Source organism: Sceloporus occidentalis, unplaced genomic scaffold (genome assembly GCF_023333645.1).
Source record: "Sceloporus occidentalis isolate IW3139 unplaced genomic scaffold, rSceOcc1.0.p SCAF_10, whole genome shotgun sequence".
NCBI classification, from domain to species: domain Eukaryota; kingdom Metazoa; phylum Chordata; class Lepidosauria; order Squamata; family Phrynosomatidae; genus Sceloporus; species Sceloporus occidentalis.
In genome coordinates this window covers 28,253,199-28,267,151 of record NW_028316990.1, presented here as the reverse complement: position 1 = coordinate 28,267,151, position 13,953 = coordinate 28,253,199, and the positions used below count along the sequence as shown (strand labels likewise).

The following is a 13,953-nucleotide window of genomic DNA, read 5'->3' as shown; positions in this document are numbered from 1 at the left end:
CTTCAATAGCACCACTAGACTGTGGAATGACCTGCTGTGAGATATTTGACAGTTAAATTTAAATTTAATTAGTTGAAAGAGTCAAAATGGCTGAAAAACTAAGCAGAATGGAGAAGAAAGTTTCAGATTTTGGAATGTTAATGATGGACAAAAATCAACAACTGACATAGAAGTTACTGTATATACTAATACTAGTTAAAAATTGACCCTAAAGACTTGAATTGACTTAACCATGGGTCAGTGTAGGTACTGTATGTTAACTCTGATTAAAAAGGAACCATCCCCTAGTGAAATAACAATAGCAAATCTATTTCTACACTGCTTACTGATGTATTAAGCAGTTTACAAAGTATAAGCTAATTGCCCCCAACAAGCTGGGTACTCATTTTAGCGACCTAAGGAAGGATGCCAGGCTGAGTTGCCCTAGAGCCCCTGGCTGGTATTGAACTCACAACCTTGTGGTTTGTGAATGGCTGCAGTACAGGCGTTTAAGCATTGTGCCACCAGTGCTCCGTGAAAAATGAGCATAATCTGTCCTGGAAGCACTGACCCCTCTCTATTCTCTCATGTCTTTAGTCTTTAGTATGTGCACAAACGGTTATGCCTGCTGGAATTTTTAAAATTCTTTGGCATTGTTTTCCTGTATATGCCAAATTAATATCTTAGTTGAGAAGATATTAAATATAAATATAAAGATGGACCCCAAAATATACCTCTTGTGAATAATTGAAAAAGAGAGAAAACATGAGAAGATGCTCTTTTATATGATAATAATGGCAAGGATGGTAAACGGGGGGAAATGGAAAGCAAAGGAACCAGATACAGTGGAGTGGCTACTTAAATTACAGTTGCTACTCTGTTTTCACGGACTTCAGATCTGTTACCCTCGCTTATTCGTGAGGAGCAAACAGAGGGGGTTAAAATGGGGCGTGCTCCTGAGGCACGCACCCCCATTCAAGCCTATGGGGCTTGAATATCTGTAAGTTTCTGTTTTCATGGGGGTTGAGGGGGTGGTCTGGAACAGATCCCTTGCAAAAACGGAGGGCTGACTATATATGACTTTATGGAAATTGATAAGTTAATCTGTTTAATTAGAAATGAATTGACAAGAAAATTTAAGAAAGAAAAGTAAAATAAAAGGCCTTTAATAATCATCCCATTGGAAAAGCATTACTGAAAACACAGTTGAAAATAAAAGCAAAATTCTACAGCAAGATACCAACATGGGTTTCAACTCAAGAAGGCCTTTTTGGAAGATGGACTGACAATCAAAATTGATTTTTGGATCAATTTCTAAACTAAAATTTCTAGACTTATACATGAGTGTATGTAGTATATTGTTTTATGCTGTTTTAAATTGATGTTCTTTTAATAGCCCATTTTATTTCTCACAACGCACAACCACATATCTCTGGGCAACTCAAATAAGCAGGGCATAGTCACCTTCTGCCATTGTTGTTCTCCAGCTGTTGATTTTAGTTCTTCTGAGCATGGTCAGAAGGGGGTATTATAGGAGCATGGGGATTCTGGGATTTGTAGTACAAAAAAGTAACTTTTCCTGGTTCTGGGGAATAGAATACACTTGTGTCTATAGCTGTTGAAAAAAAGGTAAGGTTACAAATGTTTGTAATGTCTTCTCAGAGCCATCCAACTCAATAGTTATCTTGTAACAGTGAATTCCACAGGTTAGTGATAGAATTCCCAAGTGACATATTATTTTATTGGATTTTATATATGATTTATACCCTGATGTATGAAACAAAATGGCTTCTGGAATGGCATACATAGCAGTGTTTTTTTAGGACAAGAGAGCATCTGATTTCAAGATTACAATCTCAAAAGTAGGACACAAAAGGAAAAATGATAAAAAGCAGAACTGTAATTAATCCTTGTTTTTTGCAAAGTTGAGGCTTGAGGGTGAAAAGAACTGGTAAATATTTTCTGTAGGATTTGACTTGTAATCAATCATTCAATCAATCAATCAGTCTTTATTGCTTTTGACCAATGGCCTTTGCAAAAACCAAAAGAATAAAGCAATACACATAACATTCCCATAAAACCAATATACAATAAAATTTACCAAATAGCAAAAATTCAACATAGCTGGTTACATATAACATATATAACATGGATATATTAAGATTCATATATAAACCCTTTTAACTAAAATTATCCCCGTTATAAGGAACTGCTATCTCTGCTAAGTATTTCTTCCTGGTCTTTTTGGCAGCAAGAGCAAATAGGGCTACATACCAAGTCACATATTTATCTGTGTCCATTAGGAGATAAAGTATATTTTCTTGGGAGGTCAAAAATAACCTATTTCCAATTAAAGATAAAATAAAGTGCTCCCTAGGGTCTTTATATAATGGACACCAAATTAAGTAATGTACAAGGTCCTTTGACTTGTACAGCGCGCCCGCATCATACGCGGGCACGCTTTACGCGGCTTGAGCGCGCGGGGGGGGCGGAAGGGGCGGCACATCCCATTCAGTTGAATGGGCACGCGCGCCCGTTGCGCTCTGTGCACCGCCGTGCCGCCGTGCATGAGCCCCATTGTTTCCAATGGGGCTTGAGCATAGGCGGAAATCGCCTTACGCGGAGGTATCCGGAACGGATCCCCGTGTAAGGCGAGGACCCACTGTAATCTGAGTTGGGTTGCTTCTGAGACTTGAGAACTGAGGGGAAAAGCTGGCTCAGCTTTTGAGTTTTCACAATTCACAGGGAGAACCCACTGACTGCATTGCCAGCTTCCATAAGAGGCCAAACACCCATGGGTAGTCCACATTGCCCCACTTCATCTGCAAGGACGGAACTGACAAAATTGGGCATTTCTGAGTACAAACTGTGCTGCACCATTTTTTTTCTCTCTTTCACAGCAAACACATGAGCATGGACATGTCACCAACAGCCACAATCACCTCCCTCATCCTTCCCAGCTGCCAGCCCATTCAGTGCCCTGTGCAAGTGGTCATGCGACTGGCCACTCAGTCATACGAGTGATTAACTGCCCATATGGCACATCAGTGTGCCCAATGACACATTGATGCAGTGCAATCATGGGGGCCCATGCACATGTCCTCTTCTACCCACTTTCTCCATAGCCTTCTGCTGGACTGGCCAGTTTGTCAATGTTATGATTAAATCCATTGTATTGTTGGTGGTTGGCTATCATTTTTCTTGATAGGTTGATGGTGCAGTTGACCACTTGTGTGCATGTGTAATTGATGTGCAAGCGGGTGGCAAAAAACAATTATGGGCAACAGTGGTGCCAGCAGTTCATTGGCCCCGTCCCTCATCTCCACAATGGCATGCAGTCCACATATTAGTGTGATAGTTTGCACTTTCCAGCTTGATCCTGAGCAAACATATGTTTAGCCCCAGCACCTTCGTCCTAGATTTCTCCTGTGTTGCCCACTTGCATTTTTTAAACAGATAGGTTTCAAAATGGGTCAGAAGCACGTTTTATTGCTCGTACAGACAGCCTCTTAGTGTTCATCTCAAGTTTTCCTTCTAGTCCTATGCCTTATAAGAAAATAATTTAGATATTATTATTATTTTTAACAGTGCTGGTTTCCAAGTCTTTCCAGTTTCTTCCAGTTATTTAGATGGAAAACTGCTCTCAATGCAGTTTTTGAGCTACAGAGGCAACAGCGTGAACTCTGATTATAACATTTGAAAACAGATTGTCACATTAAACTGGGAGATGAATACAGTTTGGCACCAGTTACAGCTGATTGGTATATTTTACATATAAAATCTAGCCCTTAGCTTCTTCCTTTTTGTGTGCTGCATTTCTCATTGCATTTATATTGAATTGCAGGGTTACTTGCCTCTGTGCTCAGTTTGAATCTGTGCTTCAGCATGGTTTGAAGAGGACCCGGGGATTAGCCTTAACTGCAGCAGCAATCAAACAGGCAGCAGGCTTCTCCAGTAAAACTGAAATGGGTAATTAAGGCTCTGCTTTCTTCACTGTCTTTTTTGGAAAATGTTTTTAAAATGGTCTTGTGCATAAACAGCTGGCAATTTCAGTAATGATACTGAAAGTAGAAAGAATTATAATGAGTTGGATTTAGACTTTGGGCCAGTACAGACAGCTCTGAAGGAGAGGCTTCATGCTGCCCCTTTGAACACCGCATTGGGGCCGCGGCAACCACATGCCGCAGCCCCAAACCAGCTATTTGCTGGCTCAAACAGAGATGGCAAAATGCCTCTCCTTTTTGAGCTGGCAAAAGGATGCCCTTTAAGCCACCGCCACAGCCTTGTGGCTCTTTGGCGGCGTGCGGCATCTAAATGCCACACCACTAGAGTGCCACAGCACTGCCCATCAGCTTGAGGGTGGTGTCAGGGTGTGCATCATCTAAACATCATGCCCTCACACCACACCCAAGCCAGCGCTTACTCCCAGTCTGTTTTACCCCTTTGTCATACTTGAAATCTATGACTCATATGTAATATTTAATGTGAGTCCCATTGATTTCAATGAGTCTGAGTAGAATGACTAACTCTAAAACAAATCTATTATAGTTAGTTTCTCTCCCCTTGCCCTTGCCCATCATTTTTAACAATATATTCTATTTATCATTTTGAATTTGTTCTAATATGAATGTATTTTATTGGCATTATGTTGCTTGCTTTTTTAAAAAGAAACTCATCATACAAAAGTGTGTCCATAAAGAGAGCTTAGGGCCAAAACAGACAGCCCAGAAAGTCTGGCTCTACATTGGCTTGGGGTATGTGGCGTTTAGCTGTTCCAAGCCCCCAAGCCAGACCGAAGCTGCGCCGGCAGTTACATGCCAACCGCTTTTGTCTAGCTTGAGGACATGGTGTTCAGATGCCATTTGCCCTGGAGCTGGTGAAAATCAGCTCTAGAGGCAAAGGAGTGGCTTTTTTTCTGCCCCAATTGGGGCAGATTTTTTCTGCTCCTATTTGGGGTGGAAGCTGACTGGATTGGGGCCACAGATCTGTTTGCCATGGCCCCAATCCAGCCTAAAAGGGGTGGTTCCAAGCTGCCCCAAATTGGCCGTCTGTTTCGCCCCTCATTCATGCTTAAAATAAAAATAAGTAGATAAATCTGAATTGTTACATGTATGCCAGGAGGGTAGAACAGGCAGCCCTCCAAATGTTGTTGGACTACAGCACAGTCAGTGCTAGTCCCTGCTACCAGTGACTAAGGACAATGGGGTTAGTAGTCCAGCAACATATAGCCAGACCCTCCAGAAGGGCTGGAGTGAGTGAAGTTGGACAGATCATTCACTTCAGGTATTTGGTGGCTGATGACACAGTCCTGGTTTCAGGTTCTTTCTTCCAGAATGAGAGGATAGAAGAAGCTTCATATGGGCTTAGGAGTGCCTGGTGATAAAGATGCTCATCCACAGAGGTAGCCTTGTTCTATTGTGCATAATATTTGTATGAAGGAGCAGCTGTATTCCAATATTCTAAGGAATTTATCAGTGCTGAGATTGATACCTTTGTCTTCCATTAGTAGACTTAATATGTAAATGTTTACAATCAAGTAAAAAATAAATGTATAAATTGCAGGTACTATTCTCTGAGAGGTTGATCTCTTTCTGTGGACAAACTCTAGATGTAGTTATCTTTCGTTCAAATGTCTACTGTTGGATGGCCAACAGTAGTTCTTCACATATTACTGAACAGCAACTCTTGCCTTCCCTAGCCATCAGAGGCAGTGGTGGAGGATGCTGGGAGTTGCAATCTGTCAACATCACACATTATCCCTATTTTAAAAATTCAAGCATTAGCAATTCTAATGAGAGGTAAGGTTCATCAGGTTTTCAGGAGAGGAGGGATGTTTCACAGCTGGATTGAATCTAGTGTTGTAATGAAGTCTGCAAAATGTCCCCAAATTATTTACTGTCTGCTGGAAGAGATAACTGTTTAGATCTATATTATGTTTAAAGAAATTACAGCTAGACCTGTCAGCATTCTGGCTGCCACATTTTGAACCCTGCTTAAGTTTCCAGTTTCCAAAGGCAGCCCCACATAGAATGCATTACAGTAGTCCAAATGGGATGTAATCAAGGTATGTGTCATTGCAGCCAGATCTGATATCCCAAGGAATGGGCACAACTGGTTCACTAGCTTTAATTGTGTAAATGCACTCCTGGTCACTGCTGAAACCTGAGCATCCTGGCTCAGAGCTGAATCCAGGAGAACACCCAAGATGTGAGCCTAAGATTTTGGGGTTGGGGTTGGGGTTAATGAGATTTTAGCTCCAGCTGGGATGGTCAGTGGTGAAGGATAATGGGAGCAGTAGCCTGAACACATCTGAAAGGCTGCAGGTTTCCCTCTCTTCATCGGGGGTTACTTTCAGACCAGTATCTGATTATAAGCCCATCCAGTGTAACCCTATCTAACACAGGCAAAATTCCTATTCGCTGATCTGCTTTTCAGCTGACCAGGAGCACCTTTATCTTGTCTAGATTAAGTTTTAATTCATTTGCCCTCATCCAGTGCATTACTGACAACAGATCGAGTACTGAGGCAGCTTCCTTGGAACTGACTGAAAGGAGAGATAGAGTTAGGTATGATCAGCATACTGGTGACACCAAATATCAAAACTCCAGGTGACCTCTCCTAGCGGTTTCATGTAGCTGTTAAACAGCATGGAGGGCAGAACAGATTCCTGTGAGACCCCACAGGCCAGTAGCCATGGAGTCTAACAGGAGTCCCCCAGCACCACCTTTTGAATTTACTTTTCCAAGAAACACTGGAACCACTGCATAACAGTGTCCCCAAGACCCATCTCAGAGAGGTGTCCCAGAAGGATACCATGGTGAATGGTATCAAAAGGTGTTGAGAGGTCCAACAGGGACATACTCCCCCTGTCCAGTTTCCTGTAGATCATTCACGAAAGTGACCAAAGCTATCTCTGTCCCATAACCAGGCCTGAAGCAAGATTGAAATAGATCTAGATAATTAATCTCATCCAGAAATCCCTGGAGCTGGAAAGCCTCCATACACTCCAGAACCTTGTCCAAGAATAGAATATTAGCAACTGGCTGATAGTTATTCAGAATGATGGGAGCCAGGGATGCTTTTTTCAGTAATGGCTTCACCACAGCCTCCTTTAAGCAGGATGGAAACCTTGCTGCAGGGAGACATTCACCACTTCATCCTTTTGCTTTCCAAACTAGGCAACCGTGGTTTAAAGCAGGAGTGGCTCTTCAGATATTATTGGACTCTCCAAATGTTGAACAGCAATTCCCTGCATTCCTCTCTATTGGCATACTGCCTAGAGCCGCTGCAACATAATTAACATCATTTGAAGGGTTTCATGATTTCCATTCATGTTGTAATGAAAGGGCTATTTAGGACATCCGCAGCACTAGCCTAGCTAACCTTAGTCTAGTGAATGTTTCTTTAGGGTCTAAACCAACAGTTTAGAACTTCCAGAGCTCCATTGCAAAATAAAATTTCCAGTTCTCAAAAATTTCCACTGGGTTCACTTGGACTGCTGGAATCTGCCAAAAACTCTGAGAAAACTTAAGTTTTCATGAGATTTTAGCTCCAGTTGGGATGGCCAGTGGTGAAGGATAATAGAAGGCAGCAGGTCTCATTCTCTTAATCAAGGGCTACCTTCAAACCAGTATCTGGTTGTGTTTTTTAATTCGGGTTTGTGGAGAGCTCTTAATCCAGTTTCCCTTTTTAGATGTTACTGCAAACTATGGTTTAAGTCAGGGGTAGGCAACCTTATTGAGCCGGGGGCCGGGTTACTGTCCCTCAGACAACTGGGGGGCCGAAGCCAAAAAATAAACAATTAAATAATTTTTAAAAAAACATTAAATATATAAATAAACCAGGACAAATGTAGCACAAAATTTTCAAATGGAAGACACTTTTTTAAAGAAAAAATGGAGGACACGCGAAAAAAATTGCTGATTTTTAATTTTTTTTTAATATAAATGCATGTTTCTGAGGCTTCTATAGACAATTGCCCCCCAAAGGCCCCGGCAGCAATCGGCGGCAGGACCGGGCTGGGGCCGGTCCCAAGGCCTTGCCGGGCCGCATCCGGCCCGCGGGCCGCAGGTTGCCTACCCCTGGTTTAAGTAAATGTTTCCATTCCAGCTACAGCTGAAGGGTAGGAGGAAAGGAACACTTAAGTTTATTGCATTGCTGATGCTTTGTTTTGTCCTAGGCATAAGTGTTCTAGCCATGGAAGAAAACAGTCTGCATAGATTTCATGACTAGGCTATTGTCCTGATAGTGGCAGTATTTCTTGATCTGAGCTCTCCTTGGATTTTTTGAAAATTCTTAAATATGGTTGTAAATGTATACTTTTTTCAGAGGCTATTTTCTGGTACTACGTGAAAGAAGTTCTTAATAAACATGAGATACAACGCTTCTACTCCTTGAAGAATATCACAACAGATGTTGGCAGAGGTCGTGCCTGGTTGCGCTGCGCACTAAATGAACATTCCTTAGAAAGATACTTTCATATGCTGCTTGCAGATAAAAATCAGCTTAGGTAACTTCCATTTTAATGTTTTCCTGGTGGGTAAACTTGTGTGGGTGGAGGCTGCCTAATGAGACATTTGAAACTGCTGTAATGGGCCAAAGTTTCTAATTATGGTATGAATTAAATGTGAGCTGAAACTATGAAATTCATTTGGAATTTTAAATTGCAAAGTGCTTGTTCATCATTTCTGTCTTTGAGGAATCTGGAGAACTATAGCCTTCTTTACAATTTATGCAGTGCTTTTAAATTTTACTTTTATAAACCGCTTGTAATGCACTGGATATAGAACAATTTCATACTAATGCCCCCATGATGTTTTACTGATGGCAAGTTGAGGTGATGATGTAGTTATTAATGGCTTAATATAAGATTTTCATATGGAAAATAGTTTATGGGGCTTGTGTCCTTGAGTAGGTATTTGAATCTACCTTTTTGAGGCTGAAATGCATCATTGTTGCATGTGGGAGGTCTTATATGGCACACAAGGTGAACATCTACTCTAGAATGTAATCTACTAGAGATTCCCTGTCCACCTGTCCTTTCTTCACCCCTTTTCTCCATTTAATATTGGGGAATATGCTTCTGTCTTTGATCAGAGATTGGAAATTACAGTAGGATTCCCCTACATGTACCTCCAGCACATTTTTCATGGAACTGCCAGTAACATGACCTAACTTTGCACCTTGCTTGACATTCCCATTTTATAAATGTTGGCTGAGAACCTCAATTACTTTCTCTGCCAGGGAAGATGAAGAAAGAGCAAAGTTGGTTCTGTCTGGTTTGGCACCCCAAATAATTTTCTCACCCCTGCCTTATATTCTGCATCACCAGTTTTTAAGTGGACAAGAAACTACAGTAAAAAAAAACCAACATACTAAGGCCCGTTCCGCACGGGCCTTTGCGGCGCCCCCGTCACGTGCTAGGAGTTGGCCGAGGACCTAGTGTCCATACCGGCCTCACCCCTAGCACGTGACGGGGGCGTAAAAATGGCCGCTCCCTATACACACGGGTGTGGCCATTTTTACGTGCCGGACGCTTAGCATCCGCATGTAGCATCGCAAAAATGACGTGTCGAATGTGCCATTGGCTCCTCGTCTCATCATTTCCGCAACGCAAGAAGAAGTGCCATTTTGGAGCCTCTTTTTAGCTGCGCTGGGAAGCCTTGCGGTTTGGCCGCTGGGGCTTCTCAGCGTAGCTAATGACGGCGCAGGCAGAGTGCTGCTTTTCAGCACTCTGTAACGCGCCCAAGATATGCATTATATGATCTTGGATAATATCAGGCTCAATCTATTATTGGCTTTTGGAATCCGCACAGTGTCGCCCAGTGGATCTGTTTTGAGTGGTTACGGGCATTCTGCATTCTGCCCCACAAGAGCAGTATATGAACCACTCAGTCACCCACTGTGAAGAGTTTGCACAGCATTTTGTGGATAAAATCGTTCAGATGCACTCTGACTTGGATGCTGTAGTTGATACAGGTCTGGGGGATGTAACCTTGGCACCTGCTTGTTCAGTGTTATTGGATATGTTTGAATTCGTGCAACCTGAGAATGTGGACAGAATCTTTGGAGAGGTGAGAGCCACCACATGCATACTGGACCCAGGCCCATCTTGGCTGTTGAAAGTAGCAAGGGAGGGACTGGCTGACTAGGTAAGAGAAGTAGTGAATGCCTCGCTACAGCAAGGCAGGTTCCCAGCTTGTGTAAATGAAGCTGTGCTGAGGCTACTACTGAAAAAATCTTCCCTAGATCCCACTGGATTGGAGAACTGTCAGCCAATTTCAAATATCCCCTTTCTGGGCAAGGTGTTGGAACATGTGGTGGCCTCCCAGGTCCTGGTGTTCTTGGATGAAACGGATTATCTAGATCCATTTCAGACCTGGCTATGGGGACAGCTTTGGTTGCCTTGGTGGATGACATATGCTGAGAGCTGGACAAGGGGAGTGTGTCGCTATTGGCCCTGCTGCATCTCTCAGCAGCTTTTGTTACCATCATCCATGGTATCCTTCTGGGTCACCTCTCTGGGATGGGACTTGGGGGCTTACAGGGGCTTCAGTTCCTCTTGGAGGGGCAAACTCTGAAGGTAATATTGAGAGACTTCTGTTTGACCCCTGGCCATTGTCCTGTGGGGCCCATTAGGGTTCTGTTCTGTTCTGTTCTGTTCCCCATGTTATTTAACATCTGAGCCTAAATTACCAGGTTTTGGCTGTGGCCAGGAGTGCATTTGCACAGTTAAAACTAGTGCGCCAGCTGCGCCCATTCCTTGAGAAGTCAGATCTGGCTAAAGTGACACATGCCTTGGTTACATCCCATTTCGACTAACATGCCTTTTGGAAATAGTTTGGAAACTTCAGCGGGTTCCAAATTCTGCAGCCAGGCTATTGACTGGGGCTGATTATAGGGATCATGTCACTCTCCTGCTGAAACAGCTACACTGGCCACCAGAATTCAAGATGCTGGTTTTGACCTTTAAAGCCCTCAATGGCTTGGGTCCAGACTATCAGAAGGACTGTATCTCCCTATACAAGCCAGCCGGATAGTTAAGATTGGCAGGAGAGGTCTTTCTCTCAATCCCACCACCTTCGCAAGCGCAGTTGGTGAGGACTCCGGAGAGAGCCTTCTCCGTGGCTATTCCCAGACTGTGGAACTCCCTGCCATGGGAGGTCAAGTCAGTCCCCTTTTCTGCTCTGTTTCTATTTAGGCAGGCTTTTGGTGGGTAGATTATATTTGAGTAATGTGGTGTGCTGTTTTAATGTTTAAATATTTTTATTGTTTTTAACTACTGTATATACTTGAATACAAGTTGACATCATGTATATGTGGAGGGTACATTTTGGGGCCAACATTGGGGATTTTGGTATGATCCATGGAGCTCATTTTGGGGCAATTTATAGTCGAGTATATACGGCATACTGTTTTTAATCTATGTTTTAATGTTGGTAGTATTTAATTATTTTTTAACTTTTGTAATGAATGTTTTAGCTCCTTTTTAAATATATTGTAATCCACCTTGAATCCCATTGTGGGAGAAAAGTGGGATATAAATCCTGGAAATAAATAAATAAAATAAATACTGTCTGATGAACATTCCCTGCCAGTCTTCACTATGCTGGTGGACACTTAGGCTTGGACATAATGATGTGGGCCAATAAACTGTGATTTATTAGACTTGGTGAAAAGCTTCACCCATTATCAGATCCTTTTAGTTAGAGATACCAGATAGTGAATCTTTCACTTTCTGCATACCTACCTCAGTTGCAGTTCCTTCCCTGAACAAAGATCTAGTCTTTCTGTCGGTCATGTGTCCTGGCTTGCTTTGTGCTAGCTACTGTATAAGAAGGGCTTCAGCTTCTGAGTTCTGAAAGAAAAGGAGAGAAAGAGGTAAAAATGTCTTTCTTTCACATTACTTAATTAATTTGGGTGCCGTGGGCTCCAGATATACCAGGTCTGTATGTCAAAAAGTAAATTAACAGTTCCAACATCCCAAAGAGAAAAAAAGTAGCAAGGACCAAGCTCCTTTTCTATATGTGGATTTGTTTACCTTTTGTTCTACCTTTGATATCTAGTGTCTTCTATGAAGACTGGTCCTTCATGATGGATGAAGAACGCTCTAGTATGATTCCCACTATGGCAGCTGGTAAGCATAATCAGTGTTCTTTGATAGTGAGTAACTTTGAAAGAGGCAGCTGTTGGAAAGAATATTCTAGGTGCCACAGCTTAGTGTTAGTGTGAATGCTTTATTATTATTATTATTATTATTATTATTATTATTAACCTTTATTTATAAAGCGCTGTAAATTTACACAGCGATGTACATACAATCTTTTTAATTGGACGGTTCCCTGCCCTTAGGCTTACAATCTACAAAGACACAACACAAAGGGAGTGGCGGTGGGGAAGGGGCCTTTCTAGTAGGATAATACATATAAAATACATAGCAATATAGGAAATGATTCAATAAAACAGGCACCAAAAGAACATCAAATAGTAAGCGACAATTATGCAATGCCTGGGAAGGCTTCTCTGAACAGGATGGTCTTCAACTCCGTTTTGAAGCTGGTTAAAGAAGTGATGGCTCTTGCTCGTGGGGGAAGAAGGTTCCAGGAGTGAGGGGCAGTGAGTGAAAAGGGGTGAATCCGAGATGGGGCAGAGGAAATCCTGGGCTGGGACAGCAGACCTTGACTACCAGAACGGAGGGCCCTAGTTGGAAGGTGAGGAGAAATAAGGTCTGATAAGTAAGGAGGGGCCAGTCCATGGAGGGCTTTAAATGTCGACAGCAGGAGCTTATACTGAATGCGGAAAGGGAGGGGGAGCCAGTGAAGAGATGCCAACACAGGAGAGATGTGGTCACAGCGGTGGGCGGATGTGGTAATGCGTGCAGCTGAATGCTGGACAGAAATTAAAGGACGGAGGTGAGAAAGAGGAAGCCCTGCCAGAAGGATGTTACAGTAATCAAGTCATGAGATCACTAGGGCATGGACCAGGATCTTGGCAGTAGAGGCGGAAAGATAAGGTCGGATTTTAGCAATATTGTACAAAAAGAATCTACAAGCCTTGGCTGTGGTCTGGATCTGAGGGATACACGACAGAGAAGAATCAAAGATAAAACCAAGACTGCGGGCTTGCTGGACTGGTTGAATAGAAATGTTGTCCACAGAGACAGAAAAGGAGTGTTGAAGGGTGGGCTTAGGAGGAAAGGCAAGAAGCTCCGTCTTGGACATATTGAGCTTCAAACGCCGATGGCGCATCCACTGCGAGACAGCTGTGAGGCAAGACGAGACTTGCTGTTCAAGCCTTGGAGAAAGGTCAGGGGCGGAAAGATACAACTGGGTGTCATCAGCATACAGATGGTAGGAAAAGCCAAAAGATCTAATGAGTTTTCCTAAGGACAGTGTGTAGAGAGAAAACAGAAGGGGACCCAAAACAGAGCCCTGGGGAACTCCAACAGATAAGGGAACAGGAGAAGAAGTCTGACCACTTGCAACTACTGCAAAAGATCTGCCAGACAAGTAAGATCTAAACCAGTCAAGAACAGAGTCTGAAAACTCAAGGTCAGAGAGTATGTCAATTAGGAGACAGTGATCAACGGTGTCAAAGGCTGCAGACAAATCAAGAAGGATGAGAACAGAGTAAAGGCCATTAGCCTTGGCCTGTAAAAGGTCATTGGAGATCTTAGTGAGAGCTGTGGAATGCCTTGGGCAGAAACCAGACTGAAAGGGATCAAGGATGGAGCTGGCTTCAACAAACTCAAGACAGCGAGAATAAACAACCTGTTCCAAAACTTTAGGAAGAAAGGGAAGAAGAGAAATCGGACGATAGCTAGACAAAGAGGAGAGGTCAAGAGAAGGTTTTTTCAGAATTGGGGAAATGAGAGCTTTACATATTGCAGGTTCAAACCTTGGCATCTCTAGTTGAAAAGACCAGGTAGCACAGTCTCCACCTGTGACCATTGAGTTCTTCTACCAGAGAGTAATC

The 13,953-nt window shown here is 42.7% G+C and overlaps 1 protein-coding gene across 7 annotated transcripts in view; it reads left to right on the top strand.

Moving 5' to 3' along the window:
• LOC149306264 (sorting nexin-29-like) overlaps nt 1-13,953 on the top strand; it is a 152,861-nt gene that overhangs the window by 7,921 nt on the left and 130,987 nt on the right. For 6 of the 7 annotated variants that reach the window (XR_016282501.1, XM_089540509.1, XM_089540511.1 and 3 more), the window contains exons 4-6: nt 3,824-3,948; nt 8,308-8,488; nt 12,045-12,115. Coding sequence is in view for 6 of the 7 variants with exons in the window: in XM_089540509.1 (XP_089396635.1) it covers nt 3,824-3,948; nt 8,308-8,488; nt 12,045-12,115 (377 nt within the window). In the remaining variant the exon portion in view is untranslated. Of the gene's footprint in view, nt 1-3,823; nt 3,949-5,360; nt 5,381-8,307; nt 8,489-12,044; nt 12,116-13,953 lie in introns of those variants that run through there. The other variant, XM_089540513.1, reaches the window with a different exon arrangement.